General features: G+C 51.3%; 1 protein-coding gene across 5 annotated transcripts in view; it reads left to right on the top strand.

Annotated features, from left to right (window-relative positions):
• The window catches only part of Trabd2b (TraB domain containing 2B), a 205,633-nt gene that overhangs the window by 182,416 nt on the left and 7,464 nt on the right, over window positions 1–15,753 (top strand). For 3 of the 5 annotated variants that reach the window (XR_004768175.1, XM_035439716.1, XM_035439715.1), the window contains exons 5-6: window positions 7,727–7,817; window positions 10,535–10,900. Coding sequence is in view for 4 of the 5 variants with exons in the window: in XM_035439716.1 (XP_035295607.1) it covers window positions 7,727–7,817; window positions 10,535–10,900 (457 nt within the window). In the remaining variant the exon portion in view is untranslated. Of the gene's footprint in view, window positions 1–1,803; window positions 2,075–7,726; window positions 7,818–10,534; window positions 10,901–15,753 lie in introns of those variants that run through there. The other 2 variants (XM_027402479.2, XM_027402481.2) reach the window with 2 other exon arrangements.

The following is a 15,753-nucleotide window of genomic DNA, read 5'->3' as shown; positions in this document are numbered from 1 at the left end:
AAATGTCCCTCGTGCAAGTCCAGAGGTCCTCCAGTTTTTCACATCAGCCCCCTAGTCCTCAAGACAAGGCCCATCCTTCCCTGCACTCGCACTTGCTTCTCTACTCTCTGCCTGTGGAAGAGAAGCTCCTCAGAGCTTTCAGATGGTCCAAGGACAGCCAGAGTCTAGATACAGGCTGCACTCCTAATAGTTTCTTCCCCTCCCCCATAGCATCTCTGTCTGTCCTGCTCTGCTAGCACAAACATGAGGCTAAACCTTCCAGAAGTGCTTCAGAATTCCCAACAGTGCCAAAAGAGCCCTGTGACCATACCACACATGCAACATGAATATAGAGACTAGCATGTTCTTCGCAATGGCTGCCATCCTGAGCCAGAACCATTCTAATTCAATCCAGAGGAAAGAAAAGAAAAGATCCTTCTGGCTTGTGTGAGGCTAGCCTTTCCTTGGACAGGGCAAGTCAATAGGAACTGTGTGCCATGTCCCCCAGCTTGTCTCCATGGCTGTGCTGTTGGTGGAAGATCTGAGAATCCCAGCTATGAGCTCAGCACTCTTGCTGGGCAGTGCCAGCAAAGCAATAGGAGGAAGTGACAGATGAGATTGTGGCTTGAAGGTAGGCTGTGGGAGAGCCCCACTTCTCCTGAGAAGTACCCTGTACTAGTCAGCACCTTCACTTCTCCCGGCCTCAGAGTCCCTTCTGTAACTGGCCTGGAGTTTGTGAGCAGCACATAAATAGCTTAGTACCAGACCCAGCTTAAAGGCTAGTCAGTGTAATTTTGTGTCGTCATTACTACTCCAGGACCCCTGGTTCCTCACAGCCTGCTGTTCTCCAAGGACAGGGCTCCTGGCCATAAGAGAGGCAGGCCACCCCAGATGAGGAGCTAGAGGACCTCTGTGGTACTGCAGGGAAATCTCAAGAACCAAGATTGGTGCTAAGTAACAGTGAGCCTGGGTGAGTCTCTGTCTCTGAATATGTCTCTAGCCAACAGAGGGTCCTAGGCAGAGCCCATGCTGATGGCAGAGCAAAGTCAGTCTTTCCTCCATCACTATTTCAATTTCAATGCCTGGAATTCCAGAAGCTGCCACACAGCAGCACGGAGCAAAGGCTACTAAAGGACTCAAGAGATGGGGTACCACCCAGGCATCACCAACTCCTGAGGATGTAGGTTTCCCGTTGCCACACCTCAGGAAGTAGAGAGCTCCCTCCAGGCCAGTCAGATAGTTCTGGGAAGAGTTTTCTGGTCCCATCTAAAGTCTGCCCCTTCTTGTCCTGTAGAAGTCAGAATTCCACAGCTTGTCCCTCCTGCCCCAATCCTCACAGTCCCCAACTCCTCTTTCTCTAAGTTCAACTACAGAACCACTGTTGTCACCAGCACTGTCTGCCTACCCCCTCTGGCGCCGTGCCCTCACGGCCCCCCTGTCCATCATCCCTCTATCTTCATTCCCCGATCTCTATGCCACCTTATCACTGCCCTGTGTGTGCCTATCTCCCTCTTCAATGGATAGAGACTACAGTATGTCTCAGATCCTGGCATGAAGCTGGCTACACAGGCAGTGTCAAGTCAGTCCCCAATGAACTGAGAAGGCTCAGCCTTGTGCTGCATGACGGCAGAGCAGGAGAGGAGGCCCAGGTCAGCCAGTTCCCCTCCACAAAGCCCTGGATAGACTAGAAGCCCTGGTACCCCTCATTATCCATCCCTCCTGTCACACTTCCTAGGGAAAACAAACACGGCTCTGGGTTGATATCCGGCCGGAGGCCCTGGCAGTGAGATTCGCGTTTGAAAGTTTCCCTTGCATTAATTTCAGACGGAACATAAATACGGACTTGGGATGCCTCTTCCAGGAGGAGAAAACTGGAAACCCGCGTGCTCACTGGAGAGAAAACATGTGTGCTGGCCGAAGGCACCCGCGTTACTCTGGAGCCTGTGCGGGGAACATCTGGTTCTCTCCTCCTCCTCCGCCACCCAGCCCCCACTGCAGTCTTGAAATTGCCCTGTTAATTGGCGCATTGTTCATGCTGAGCACTTGACACACTTCCCTCTCCAATCTGCTGAACTTTGGAAGGTACACACATTTCTGACCATTTCCTGCCCCCAGCCATGATCTTGGCATCTCTGCAGCTGCCAAGTACTTCAGAGTGGGCATGACAAAGCTTGTGAACTGGGACAGTTCTGGGGAGAAGCCCAAGAAGCCTTGCCTCTGACCAGCTGTGTGACCTTGGGAAAGTCCTGTTCCCCTCGTTAGGCCTCAGTTTCCTCATCTGTAAAATGGGAGCACTTTCAAGGGCTACTTTGAGGATGAAAAAAACAGCGTGGTCTGGAGGCTTGCTTGATGTGTTCAGATCACCACCTGGTGGAGGGAGGCCCAGGAGGCCAGGTGGTACAACCCTACATGAGGAATCTGAGACATAAAGAGGGAAAGGAAACTACCCAAGGCCACAGGGGTCATTGGTGAGTGGGGTTTTGTGTCCAAGCTCTGTCCTGCCCTACTTACCCATGCTGGAGAGTCAGGTGGGGCTCCCACACTGTGCTCTCTGCTCCCCAAGCCTTGTGCACTGGCACAGCCCATCATGCACCCAGAAAAAAATAAAAAAGGAACCTTTTCTCAGCTCTGAAAACATCTCACGGCCCCCTTTCATTCATATATATATGAATGAATTCACATATATATATATCATAGATATAGATATAGATATATATGCCCCCTGGTTTGTCTCAGGGAGCCCCGCCCCCACAGTGTTGAAGCTCTAAACTCCCTGAACCTAGATCCTCCTGATGCCCTTCTAATACAACCCATCCTGGGACCATCTCTCCCCTGTGTCTCTGCTTACATCTCTGGTCCTCTCTCCTCTTGCTAGGTCCATCCTCTTCCATTTTACTGCAGATGTCATTCCATACCCTCCCTCCCTCCTCCCCCCCCCTCTCTCCTGTTCCCCTCTTCTCTCTGTGAAGCTGCATCTCACAGCTGGTCTCTGGCCCCTCTCCTGTGTCTTCTTTTGCTTCCCAGGTCCTGGGGTTCTCCCTCCCCCCTGCTCCCCACTACCTCTACCCTGTGATAGTCCCTCTGATTTTCTTGCTACTTCCCTCTTGTCTCCTTGGTTCCCTGTGCCCCACCCTCCCTTTCCTCTTCTGTGTCTGTCCTCTCTGGACTCAGCAATCGAAATGGAACGTGTCTTCCTGCAGAGAGCTGGCCAGAGAACAGCTGGAAGCTAATGCTGGAGGGAGATGCTGAGTGGTGGCCAGGAGCCCCAGGGAGGCTGGGCAAGCCAAGCAGGCTGAGCCCCAACATTGTGGGGCCCCTTTGGAAACCTTCCACCACCTTGCCTGCAGGTTCCAGCATGGGGGTGGTGCCTTGTCCAGAATTTCCAACTTTGGAGACAAGCCTAAGCCCTGTCTGCCAACCCCTGGGGACAGCATATGCTGGACCCTGACTCTGGCCTGTATAGGGGCCAAGCTCCTAGGATTGGTGGGATCTTGGGGAGAATCACCAAGGGCCAGGCTGAACTACAAGAATGGGGGAAACTCGGGTCTCCTGGGGACAGGATGAGATCATGGAAAGGATGTGGAGTAACAGGCTGTGTCACTCATTCATTCAACAAACATTCACGGAGCCATGGTAGTGCGCCAGATTTGGGCTTAACTCTGGGGACAAACATGAATCAGGCATAGTCCCACCCTGCAAAATCGTTATATCCCACCCCCACCCTCATCAGGTGGCTTTTAGAGAGCACGTTCTAACAGAGTCAGTTCTGGGCCATGGGCAGGTCAGGTTCGCTGCACTGGGAAGGGACTAAAGAACGGTGATTCCTGAAGTTCTGCTGCAGGTGGTGGTGGCTGGGCAATCCAGTGTATTTGAGAGGTGACATCTGGGGGTCACTATTGGCTGTTGGAGGATGAAAGCCAGTGTAGCTTGATTAGCAATATCCAGTAGAGAGGGCAAACAAGGTTGGTGGGCTCCATGGAAGGGTTGGGTGGAAATGTCCATGGGCCACTGGGCACCACTATGTCTGAAGTAGACAGCATCAAACTTACCAGAGGTGAGGCTTGATAGTTGAGGTGTGAACAGGATGAAGAGGAAACAGGCCAAGGGCAGGTTTCTGGGGCTCATACTTGGATTGGGCAGAAGAAAGCCCATCAAGAGAGTCACCAGAGAGTAAGAGCATGATGAAAATGCACAGGCCAGTAGGGGGCTTGGATACTATGAAGTTGCAACTGTGGGTCTCATGAGACCAAACACCAGAGAGGGTGGATGTCAGAAATACTGGCTGGGCATGCAAAACTCACATCAGAGTTCTAGGCACAGCCCATATAGAAGGGTCCTTCATGGGGTTATACAAAGAGAGTTGGGGAGAAGTACCATTCTCCCATCCCAGGAGGAAGGATGAGAAGGAGAGGGAAGAGTGTTGCTCAGAGGAAGAGAAGGTAGAAATTTAAACTTGACCTGCCCCTACTTGCTTTCTCCTAGTATCCCTGACCTAAAGAAAGCAATCCCATTCAAAAAGCCTTAAGGTGGAGGGAGTGCCAGGGCTCTTCCAGCTCACATGGGAGACATTCAGTGCTCAGGGTTCAGCAGCATCCCTTGAGGTCTGCACCACAGAAGCCACATAGGGCAATGCCAAGCCTGAGCACTCTGACCACCCACAGTAAAGTCTTAGGACACTCAGTGGATGTCACCTACTTCTCCCAGACAAACAAAACTTGGATTTTTCTCTAGTGGATGTAGGAACCATAATTGGAGCACCAGAGCTTGTCTTTAAACCCAGTTCTGCATGGAAACAGAGGAGGACTTATCTCATTGTCCAGAGCAGAGGCCATGAACTCCTGGCAGAGAGTCCTTCCTCCTGAGCACTGAAGATTGCCACCACTGCTCTCTTCCAGCCAGAGAGAGGAGAGCTAAGTGAGGGGGGATGGCTCCAGCCTAGCCAGGGACAGTTTTAGCACTCTTATGATGGCATGCTGGCCAAGGACTTTTACTTCTCCTTCCTCTCTGGGGCTTCAAGCTGCCCCCAGAGCAGGTCAAAGAGGCACAGGCTTATTTGACATTTTCGGAGAAAGGACACTGGTGACAAGAAAGCCACTAGCTAGGATCACAGACTGCCTTAGTTGCCTTCTGTTGCTGTGATAAAACACTGATCAAAAGCAGCTTGGGGGGGAGAGGGTTTATTTTATCTTACATTTCTAGGTCACAGTTCATCTCCCAGAAAGTGGAGAGCAGAAACTTGAGGCAGGAACCTGGAGACAGGAACTGAAGTAGAGGAATTCCTCCACGGAGGAATGCTGCTCACTGGCTTGCTCGGCTTGCTTTTTTATACAACCCACAACCACCTGCCTTGGGCTGGTACCACCCACAGTGGGCTGAGCCCTCCTACATCAGTCATTAATCAAAAAACAAAAAAAAAAAAAACAAAAAAAGAAAAGAAAAACAGAAAAGCCCTGCAGGCATGCCTACAGGCCAGTCTTATGGAAGCAATTTCTCATTTGAGGGTCCCTCTTCCCAGGTGAGTCTAGTCTATGTCGGGTTACCAGAGACTAACCAGCACACACGATGAGGGAGAGACACAACATGTCCTCAGCATGTGAGGTCAAAGCCAGATTCTGGAGGACCTGTTCACACCTGTGCCTCTGTGTCAAGACCCTGCCAGCTTCATCCCTCTCCCAGTCTTTGCAAATTCTGCCTTCCACCTGGAGCCCCTCTTCCTAGCTCCAGTGACTCCCATCCTCACCTAGCAAAACCGCCTCCTCCAGGAAGTCTTCCCTGTCACCACACTAATGTGGGTGCCTCACATACCTGCACAACTTCCTGTGTCCCTGTGGTGTCTTATGCATTGTAGGTAGTGCCCACATCCCAAAAGCTAGAGTCTGAGACAGAGAGGACTCAGACTGTCAATCACTATCCAGCATGGCATGTGCAATAAGTCAGTGCTCACTAAACCAATGACGTAAGGATGTGAGAAGAGGGGCAGTCAAGGAGAAGAGAAAGGAGGAAATGAAGGGGAAAGGGGAGAGAAGTGAAAAGCAAAAAAAGAGGAAGGGAAAGGAGGAGACAGAGAGGGATAGAGAAAGAAGAACATCTTTTCATAGGGGTTTTAAAGAAACAAAACTCTCTGCCATGGACGATGAATATGAACCATGTTCATCCTGCACTCCAATATCTCCCGCTGTCATAGAGAAACCTGACACTCTGTGTGGTGGTACCCTGTGTGCCCTGTGTGCCCAAGGGTTCAGAGGAAGTATACCAGATCCTGGACTAACACCCTTAGCATCCTCCCCTGTGTGGTGATCTTCCAGTGATCTCCAAGTGGAACCCCAGCAACTCTGACTGACCAGCTAGGGAGACATGGCTGGACTTGGGGAGGTGTGTCAAGCTGAGGATGTCCCCTCTGCTTCAGCCGCTGCACAAGACCTGCAGACTCCCTCTGTGTCAGGAGCATGTCTGTTCCTGCCACTTTGTCCACTGTGTTCTCAACCTCCCTGGGGCTGTCAGCATGCTGACCCTCCCGCTTCTCACCTGTCACCACTCGTCACCAGCAATCAGAGTCATGGGACAGTGATTAAACCCCCTGCTTCCCATGCCCAGGTTAAGCAGGAAGACAATGTTACATGTGGGGCCATGCAGCAGACTCAACATGGGGAGATCCTGAGGCGCTTTGGAAGCACAAGCCAACCCAAACTGCTCATGCAGCAAACGTAGGGAGACTGAGGCCAGGAGGCTGGGATTGAGGAAATGACTCTCCCTAACAGAGCTATAAAAGATACAGACATCTTACCTACCTGTGCTCTGGAGAGAGGAGGCCACTGCCTTCTTCTGAGCCCTGGCCTAAATTCTCTGTCTGTGTATATATATAGTATCTCATACAGAGCAGGTGTGCCATAAATGCTTGCTGAGGGAATCAACAGTGGGTGGGAGGTGAGATGGACAACACACACACACACACACACACACACACACACACACACACACACACACACACACACACACTTCTGAACGCCATCTCATGGGAGTCATTCTGTTTGCACCTCCTTTAGGTCACTGTCAATGTCCTGGATTTGGGAAGGGTTTATGGATTCTCTAGTACCTAGGCTATCATGGGTAGATAGTGAAGAAATGAATCTTAGATCCATCCAGAACATGCTGAGCATGTGTAAGACCCTGGCCATGTATAAGACTGTGGTAAAGTGGTCTCTGCCCCTGAAGGTCTCTCAGGGCACTAAGGAAAGGAGGCATGAGTTACTGATGGAGTTTACAAAGAGAAACCATAGACCTGTAGGGCAGGGATGTTCTTAGAGATAGGCCTTTCATGACTGCTGTAGGCTAACCACCCCAGATGGACTGGCACTAGGGTCAGATTAGTGGCATTAGGCACAATAAGACAATAGGTTGCTGCACATGAGCCTCTGTGTGCAGACTAGAGTAGGTGATTTTAATTAATCCCACTTTACAGGTGAGGAAACTGGAGTGTGCAGAGGTGCAGCCTGAGAACAGAGCTGGGGTGTGAATATATTCAGGGTGGACCAGGTTTACATCTCCCCACTGAGACACACTACCTGGATTTAAAGGGACCCTGCTGCTAATGTATGGGCATTCCTTGTCCCAGTACCCATCCAGGAGACTCTTGGGGAACTTCCACTGGTATAATTCATTAGCCAAGACACAAACCCAAGGGATGGCATCTAGCCACTGGACCACAACCTAGCATGTGGCTGAGACCACGCTGCATCTTATGTTCCAGGTCACTTTCTGGGGAACAACACTGTCATCGATGTCCTAAGACAGGCAGGGCTGGAGGTGGACCACACACCCGCTGGCCAAGACATCCACAGGTGAGCCTCAGGGTATATGGTAGCATCTCAGAGCTGGCTGGCTGACTTCTGCCTGACCATGTGCTGTGGTCACTGCCCCTGTAACCTGATCAGGCCTCAGGGAGAGCCGTGAAACAGACTGCTGTGGGATGGGGTCTCTCTCCGGAATAGGCTGGACCAGGGGTTGTGACTAGAAGGTGATAAATGGGGTGAGCAGGCTGATATGCAACATTGTTGGGATCACCCCGTGCAGTGGGAATGGGGCCAGGGACATAAGTGACCTCGGTTATCATAGAAAGTCAATGGACAGCCAGACACTGAATGAAGATGATGCCATGGGAGGAAGAGGCTACAATTTATTTTCTTCCCTGTGTCCATCTCCACTGCCTGGCCCATTTGCTGTCCCACTACTCATGCTCCTCTGATTCCCACCTGTATCGGATCCATTGCCTTCTCAGGCTGTGCCCCTAGCTTCCAGTTTTCCTGACAGGACACTCTCACTTTGCCTACAGAGCCACTCTCTCAACCTCTTCCTATGTGGGTTCCTATTATGCCCCACCCCACATAGGACCACCCTGGAAGTTTCCCCAGGACAGGGCCCAGCTCTGTCTCTCAGCATCTATAACCCCAGCATCAGGCATTAACTAGGCTCAAGCTCTCCTAGAGTCAGTGTCCTCAAACTCAAGAGATTCATGCTTCAGCCATTATGCAAGAACCTTCTTGTGATTTCAGCCCCTGTCCTTATGGTTACAAGACCCAAAGTCCGAAAAAGGCCCCCTTAGTCACAGACAAGCAGATACATGGTATTGGCTGCTCACTCTGTATGGGGCTCACTCTGTTTGTTTTTAACTCATTGTCATAGCCTGGCAAGGCAGGAAGTATGAATGTTCCTGACCTAGTTAGAGCATCTGAGCCTATTGTGAACTCTCTTGCAGAAGGACACATTTGTAGGAGTCTGGTTCTGTGGTCTCTCTTGGCTCCTAACTATTTCTTGTACCTACTCTAGGCACAAGGAGCTCAGGAATGACTGGGACCTTGACCTTCAGAAAGGAAACTTTCTTGGGTCCCCAGAACATGAACTATACCCACCCAGTTCCGTGTGACTTCTATAGGAAGTCATGAACCTCAGTGTTGGGGCTCCATCCCAGCCTCCCCCCACTATCCCCAACCTCAGCCAGAAGTTTTGGGGGGGGGCTAAGGCAGGTGTTGAGGAATAAGGGATGCAATGTAGCCTCAGAGTCAAGGCATTCCTCCAGTCCCCTCCTGTTCTCTCACTTCACCCTTCTCCCCACACCCCCAAGGACCTTTCCCTTGAAGCTCATTGTGTGTGGCCAGGCAGGGCCAGGAGGCAGGCAGGCTCCTATTCATCTTGGAGCACAGGCATTACAGGAGGAGATCTCCTCCTCTGCCCCCACTGGCTCTGCTGGAGGCTCTGCTCAGAGGATCCGCAGCCTTGGTCTCCTGTACAGGGGATGAAGGAACCAGCAGGGCTGAGGGGGTGGGGAAGCTGAGGAGGCAATGACAATAAAAGCCATCCTTGGCCACAGGTGCTTCCTGTAGCTATCTTTTTGTCTGACTGTTTTGAATTATCTCCTCAACAGCTGCAGCATCTCCAATAGCCTGAACCCTGGGAGTCTGGAGTTGCCATGGGGGCTGGGAGAGGATGAGCTGAGCCAATGGTCTTTTTCTCTTCAAAGAGAGAGAAGCCCCTCACCCACTCACTGTTGCCATGTGAGGGTGGGATGGGAGGACATGCTGCTTTCAGTCCTGGGTACCACCTCCCTCACAAGCTGTTTGCTTGGACACAATTCCTAAAACCACGTCTCACCCTCCAAGGAATTCCTTTGGGGCCACAGAAAGCAAAGAATAAAAGGGAGTATCTGCAGGCTGAGAGGCATACCCCTACTTTAAGCGGGAACTCCACAGGCATGACTAAATGACCCTTGAGTGCCTGCATAGTCAGGTCCTTTTGCTTGGTGACCCGAATCAGAGAGCTTTAGTGGGTACCAGGCATTGTGCTGAATGGCTGTGCTCATTCACCACCATGCCATCTGATGAAGCAGGTAACAATATTCTTCCATCCCCTTTCCAAGTGCTACCCATCCACAATCTGGGCCATGAGTTATAAAGTGGGATGTGCACTGTTTCTATCAGCCTTCAGGTTGCACTCTAGTGACTTAGCCCTGTCCTGCCTCCATTCAAAAGATAATCCATAGATATCCAGTGCACACAAGCAGCTTGAATAGCATCAAATATTCAGTGGCCTGGACTGCCTACCACTGCCAGGCACTGTTCTAAGCCCTTCGCCTGTGTTCACCCATAAACTCACAATGTCCCTGGGAAGGTCCAGACCATTATCACAGGAGACTGGGGCACAGCAAAGTTAGAAAGCTCACCTAGAGTCCCTCCGCCAGGGGTATTGCTAAGCGAAACCTTGATCGAGATCAAATGATAAGCATAGACCTTATTTTTCAACCAGCTCCTCCATCCCTGAGCTCTCACACCTGTCTCTGCCATATGTTCATGTTCTCCTCCTCGGCAGTGTGGCCACCTGATATCCTGTGTGTTTTACTGTCTCCCACTTCAGGGTATGAGCCGGAGCGGGGACCTCTGTTTGGGTCACTGCTGATACTTAATTTCTAGGAAATGTTAGCTCCAGGGAATTTGTGAACTAGAAGATGAAAGAATACATCAGTGTTCTCTCTGTAACAGACAATGGTTGTCCTGCTTCCCTCCAGCCTATCCCAGCAGGGACATTCCCGTCACCTTGAAGACATCCCCTCTGCATCCCCCCTTGCACACAGGGCACACTCACATCCTGTTCCACTTTGCAGTCCTGCTACTGGGAGCCCAGCTCCTTCTCCCGAGGGCACCTCTTCTGCCAGTCCAGCCCCAGCCACCCCAGCTGCTGCAGTCCCAGAAGCAACCTCAGCAACCCCCACCACCCCTCCTGAGGAGGAGGATCCAGTCCTGTCCCCACACCTCCTGCTCCCGGACAGCCTTAGCCAGCTGGAGGAGTTCGGACGGCAAAAGTGGCGCAAGAGACTAAACAAACACCAAAGGCCAAGGCAGTTCAACGACCTCTGGGTCCGCATCGAGGACAGGTAAGCAGGGAAGGGACAGGCTGTCTAGGAGCTCGTTGTCAGCCTCCTGTAGGGCTCAGCGCAGACCCTGCTGCCACAGACCCTGCTGTGAGCAAGCAGGGACAAGGAGTTGGAGTGGAAGTTTAGAGACAGGCCCTTCCCTGACACTTGAGCATCTCCGTAAGCATCTTTTGGGGTGTGTAGAACATGTTCACGTCTGACTCTGGAGGTTCATTCTCAACATAACAGCAAGTAGTTTTAAACTCTTTAGTTTAAAAGTGGCATGGGGCCTGAAATGCTGACACAAGAAGACAACAAGTTCAAGGCCAGCCTGGGCAATTAGTAAGAGTCTGTCTCAAAATAAAAAGTAGAAAGAAGTCTGAGGATGTAGCATCAGGATAGTGCCTGCCTCGTATGCACAAGGCCCTGGCCTCAACCACCCAGTGCAGCCAGTAATTAATTGGTTAATTATTTAAAATTAAAAGGAAGATGTGGATGCATCCCTCAGTGCCACAGACAGAAGTCTGTCGTGCCTGGCCTGCCCCTGATTCATTTGTCCCAGGATGGATATGTCAGAAGGTGTCAAACCCTGTGCTGGGAATGTTTGAGCAGTGTCACTGTAGCATAGAGACCCTGGAGGAGCCCCCACCCTGTAAGAGAAAGGAACACCAGGCATTGGATGCTGTGGCTCTGCAGGCTTACTGTGGGCCTTTCTGTAAACAGGCAGGTACAGAACACAGCCTAAGGTTCTGGGACTCCCCCGCTCTCCTTCTGTATGCTCATCCTGTCACCAACACCTCCTGCCTCAGCCTGTCACCAAAACTCCTGTTGCTCCAAGATTCTGTCTAATACCCTGCACTCAGTTCCTCTCCAAAGCAATCTCCCTAAGTCAGTTGTGTGGCAGAAATCTCTACAGACAGGGAATGGTGTTGCTAAGGAATGTCTCAGGAATGGACCTGAGTCCTCCCCAGCTGTGGTAGCCCAGTCCTGGATCTGATGTTTCAACAGTGGAACCTCAGAACCCAGAGTTCCAGACTGGATCTTAATCCACCCAGGATTTTCCTCAGCATCCCAAACAAAATCACCTTCCTTGTTAAGTGGGCAAGTATTCAGCGCCACACAGACCTCATGCATGAGAGTCACAGGGCAGAGGCCTGAGGTCTAAGTCCCAGGAGGTTCTAAGCAGCTCTAGGGAGTTCTGGCCCAACTGTGCATTCATGAATATGAACCAAGGTATAGAACTGAAGGAAGGGCCTGGCCACCCAGGGAAACAGAAGCTGACCGAATGGTACCTTCCACTTCCTGGCTCTTCTACAGCCAGGTGGCTGAACCAGTGAAAAGAGATTGATGTAGTCCAGGCCTCGTCACAAAGAGCACGCCATGCACTATCAGGAAAGGACTTCCAATGGGTAGGCATCAAAGCCTCTGAGCTTTTAGGTATTGGTGCCACAGCGCCTCCTGTGGGCTATTGGAGAATGTACTTCTGCAGAGACATCAGCCCTGCCTCCCACAGCAGAGGCATCATTATAGTTAGCTATACTGGCTGAGACACACAGAGACCGGGTGCCCAGCATGGCTACTCCACCTAGCTGGGTGCAAGAGGCTAGAGTTTAAGAAGAGCTGCATCCTTCAGGTGTGGGCAAGCTTACAGGCTACCAGAGTCCACTAGAAACTCACGATAGTCTGGTCACTCACAGTCCTGGTCAATAGAGGACTCTAACTCATGGGGTAAAAGGAGGCTAGGCTGTCAGCTCCAGCAATGAACCCCCCAGCCCCTAACTATGTCTGAAAGGGAAATGCAGACAAATGACACCGGACAGTTTCCTTTTCACAACATGGGATCTGGAATACAGACCCTGGCTTCAGGGGAAGAAGGTGGCTTTTCTTTGGCAGAGGGAAACCCTTCTCCACCCCAGCAAGTAAAACTGTGTTTGGCTGATCACCTCCCTCTGCTCGGGCTGGAAGAGAATATTCTACCAAAGAGCAGTTTATTAAAGTTCCTCGCTGCTTCTTGAGAAAGTGGGTCCTGTGCTCCCTAGGAAGCCCCAGTACAGGGCATAGGCTCCTACACACAAAGGGCTCATTCCACCTTCCCAGAGTCCCCAAGTCTCCAGTTTTCTGAGAAGGGGCAGAGGACAAGGTGGAGCTCAACTGAAGTCCTTCTGACAAGCCAGCTTTCTTAGAGCTTTATTTTATTCTCCTTCTCACTTTGTTCTTAAATCCAACTGGAGCTGGCCCTTCACTTTTTGCCCATCTTCCACCAACACTACCACAACAGGGCCCCTGGGGGTCTTCTGGTCCATGGTCTTGCCTGCCTCAGGGCTCTCACCTTCTTTTCTCCTTCCACCTCCACTGGGTCCTCTCTATAGGCTATGAGCCACCATAGGCTATACCATGTCCCCCCATGCTATGACACTTGCTTCCCTCTCCTTAGGGCCTTTGTGAAGCTCCCACTGTGCCAGGCACTTACACCCATCACTACGTTGTCCTATTAAGAGTCGCATAAAGCAGGCCTGTTTTACCGGGAAGGTATCAGAGTCATCCAAATCTGTGACCCTACTGAGGGATGGAGACTCAGAACTGTCATCCAACTCTAAGGTTCATATTCACCACCCACCCTCTAAGTGCTCTCCCATCCCCACCTGGCTGAGATCTCCTATCTGCCCTAGCTACCTCTGGGAGCCCTTTTATCGCTCCATTGCCCACACTCCATTTCTTTGCCTTTGTTTCTAGGCTGGGGAATCCTGGGCGCAGATCTGGTTTGAACGGCTCCAGGTCACCCGAGGCCTCACTAGGTGGGAAGGGTCTTTGACTGTATGCTTGAGCCTGAGGAGGAGGGAACCAGGGATTCAGCCTGTGAGTGCCTGGCTGGGACACCACCTGGAGCAGGCTGGCCTCCCTTCGCCCCTCATTACCCCAAGATGTAAACACAGTGGAGGAAGTTTAGAGTAGCAGCCGCCTGTGGCAGGATGATTTATGGGGACCCGTGGAAAGGCCTGAGTGTGTCCACAGATGGATGCATGGCAGTGGAGCATTCTCAGGAATCCCTTACCTCTGAGTACAGACAGAGACGGCAGGGAAAGGTGTGACCAGGGCAAGCCGGGACAGAGACCTTTCCCATAAAACATGGGCCTGTGGCAATCCTAAAGTGACTCCTGCTCCATTAGGGCCTTGGCTGGTTTCTGGAAGTTATCCCAGCTTTCATACTCCATGTCCCCAAGTCTGCAAGCACACAGGTGCGTGCATGCGTGTGTGTGTGTGTGTGTGTGTGTGTGTGTGTGTGTGTGTGTGTGTGTGTGTGTGTGTAAGAAAGAGAGGGATGGAGGCAGAGTGACCGGCACATCTGAGTTGCAAGCCTGTTGAGGATACACAGGTGTAGAGAGCACCTTCCAACTGCTAGGCAAAGCCTGATCTTGAGGTGAGCATGAGTACGTAGCAAAGATCCTTGGTGAGTGTCACTAGGCAAGTATAGGCCATACAGGGTGCATATGTCAAAGCCTGGGAGGGAACACACAGTACACCCCCCAGAAGGGCTCTTCATTCCTCTTGTCTGCTGCCCTTCCTGCTCAAGGTATTCCTCTCATTCCTCACAGTGTGGGGTAGTCCAGGATAGCTAAAGTGTCCCTGCCACAAAAGAACCCCACCTGAAGTGGGTGGTACCCTGTGAGGATTGGAAAATGAAGTCACTCAATGATCAAAAAACTATCGAAAGAATCAGACAGAGTAGTGCTGCAGTCCCACCGCACAGGGCTTTGACAGTAAGAAGATGCCTGTAAAGCTGACATCAGTCCTGCAGTGAACCTGAAGTGGCTGCTGCTAGTGTTACTTCCAGAGTCTCTGTTCCGGGATGTTCAGGCTCAATTTCCCCAGCAGGCTGCTTCTTGGGGCCCTCAATGTGTCTTAGACTTAAAGCCATCAATGAGGGTAGGGGCTGCACAACACCACCCCCAAGTTAGGAAAGACATGTTGGGTACACACCTGTCACCCATTTTTACTGTGGATTAGTGCTGGTGGCAGACAGTGACATATGGCTCTCAAGACAGTGTCACTGAAAAGGCCCTGGAGCCTCAGCCTACAAGACAATGGCAATTCCCATCTCTGGGTCCATTTTTCATCTCAGGATGGAAAGTTCCTTCCACCTCTGGTCCACTATTAGAACACATCAGATGGTTAGCCCACAGTCTGCAAGATTGAGGGAAGGGTAAGGGCATTCCTGGGGAAGGAGTCATGGCACAAGATGTGAAGGCTGATAGGCTCCAGGTACTGGGTGGAGGCAGGGGGAAGCAGCAGGTAAACTGAGCAATTTGGGTCTTTGCCTACATCTGATTTCTCAGTCCAAAGAGGACAAAATCCAGTTGAGAATCACAAGTTTTCCTCCAACAATGACATGGAGGATCCTGTCATCCAAGCCCTGCATTCTGCAAGACTGGTGCCCCTGCATCTCTCTAAGGAGGTAACTAGAGGCTGGTCCTCTGAGGATCTCTGAGGTGATAACTAACTGGAAGTTCTTTACCTCCCTGCATCATGTCTCTGAGACCCCACTCAAGCAATAAAAACTCTAGGCTTTGGCAAGGGGCTTTCATCTTTGGTTTTCAATGAGCAAAAAGTTCACTTGTGCCCCTAGTTAGGCAACAGCTCCTCTTATTAGTAAGAATATGAATGTCGGTGATGCCCAGTGCCGAGCCTACAGACCTCTAGTACCAGAATCCATCCCTGCTCCAGGGAACCCCCAGGAAGGGGTGGCAACTGACATAGTGCCTGGCACTAGCCTCACTTGTCCATACTTTCCCTTGGATTTCTGCCAGTGGGTGACCTTACTTCTGGCTTTTACTGTTGGAAATCAGTTCAAAGTCCCTGACTCCATTCTTGCCCTT

The sequence above is a fragment of the Cricetulus griseus genome, chromosome 2, assembly GCF_003668045.3.
Source record: "Cricetulus griseus strain 17A/GY chromosome 2, alternate assembly CriGri-PICRH-1.0, whole genome shotgun sequence".
NCBI lineage: Eukaryota > Metazoa > Chordata > Mammalia > Rodentia > Cricetidae > Cricetulus > Cricetulus griseus.
This window is presented reverse-complemented; position numbering and strand designations above follow the sequence as displayed.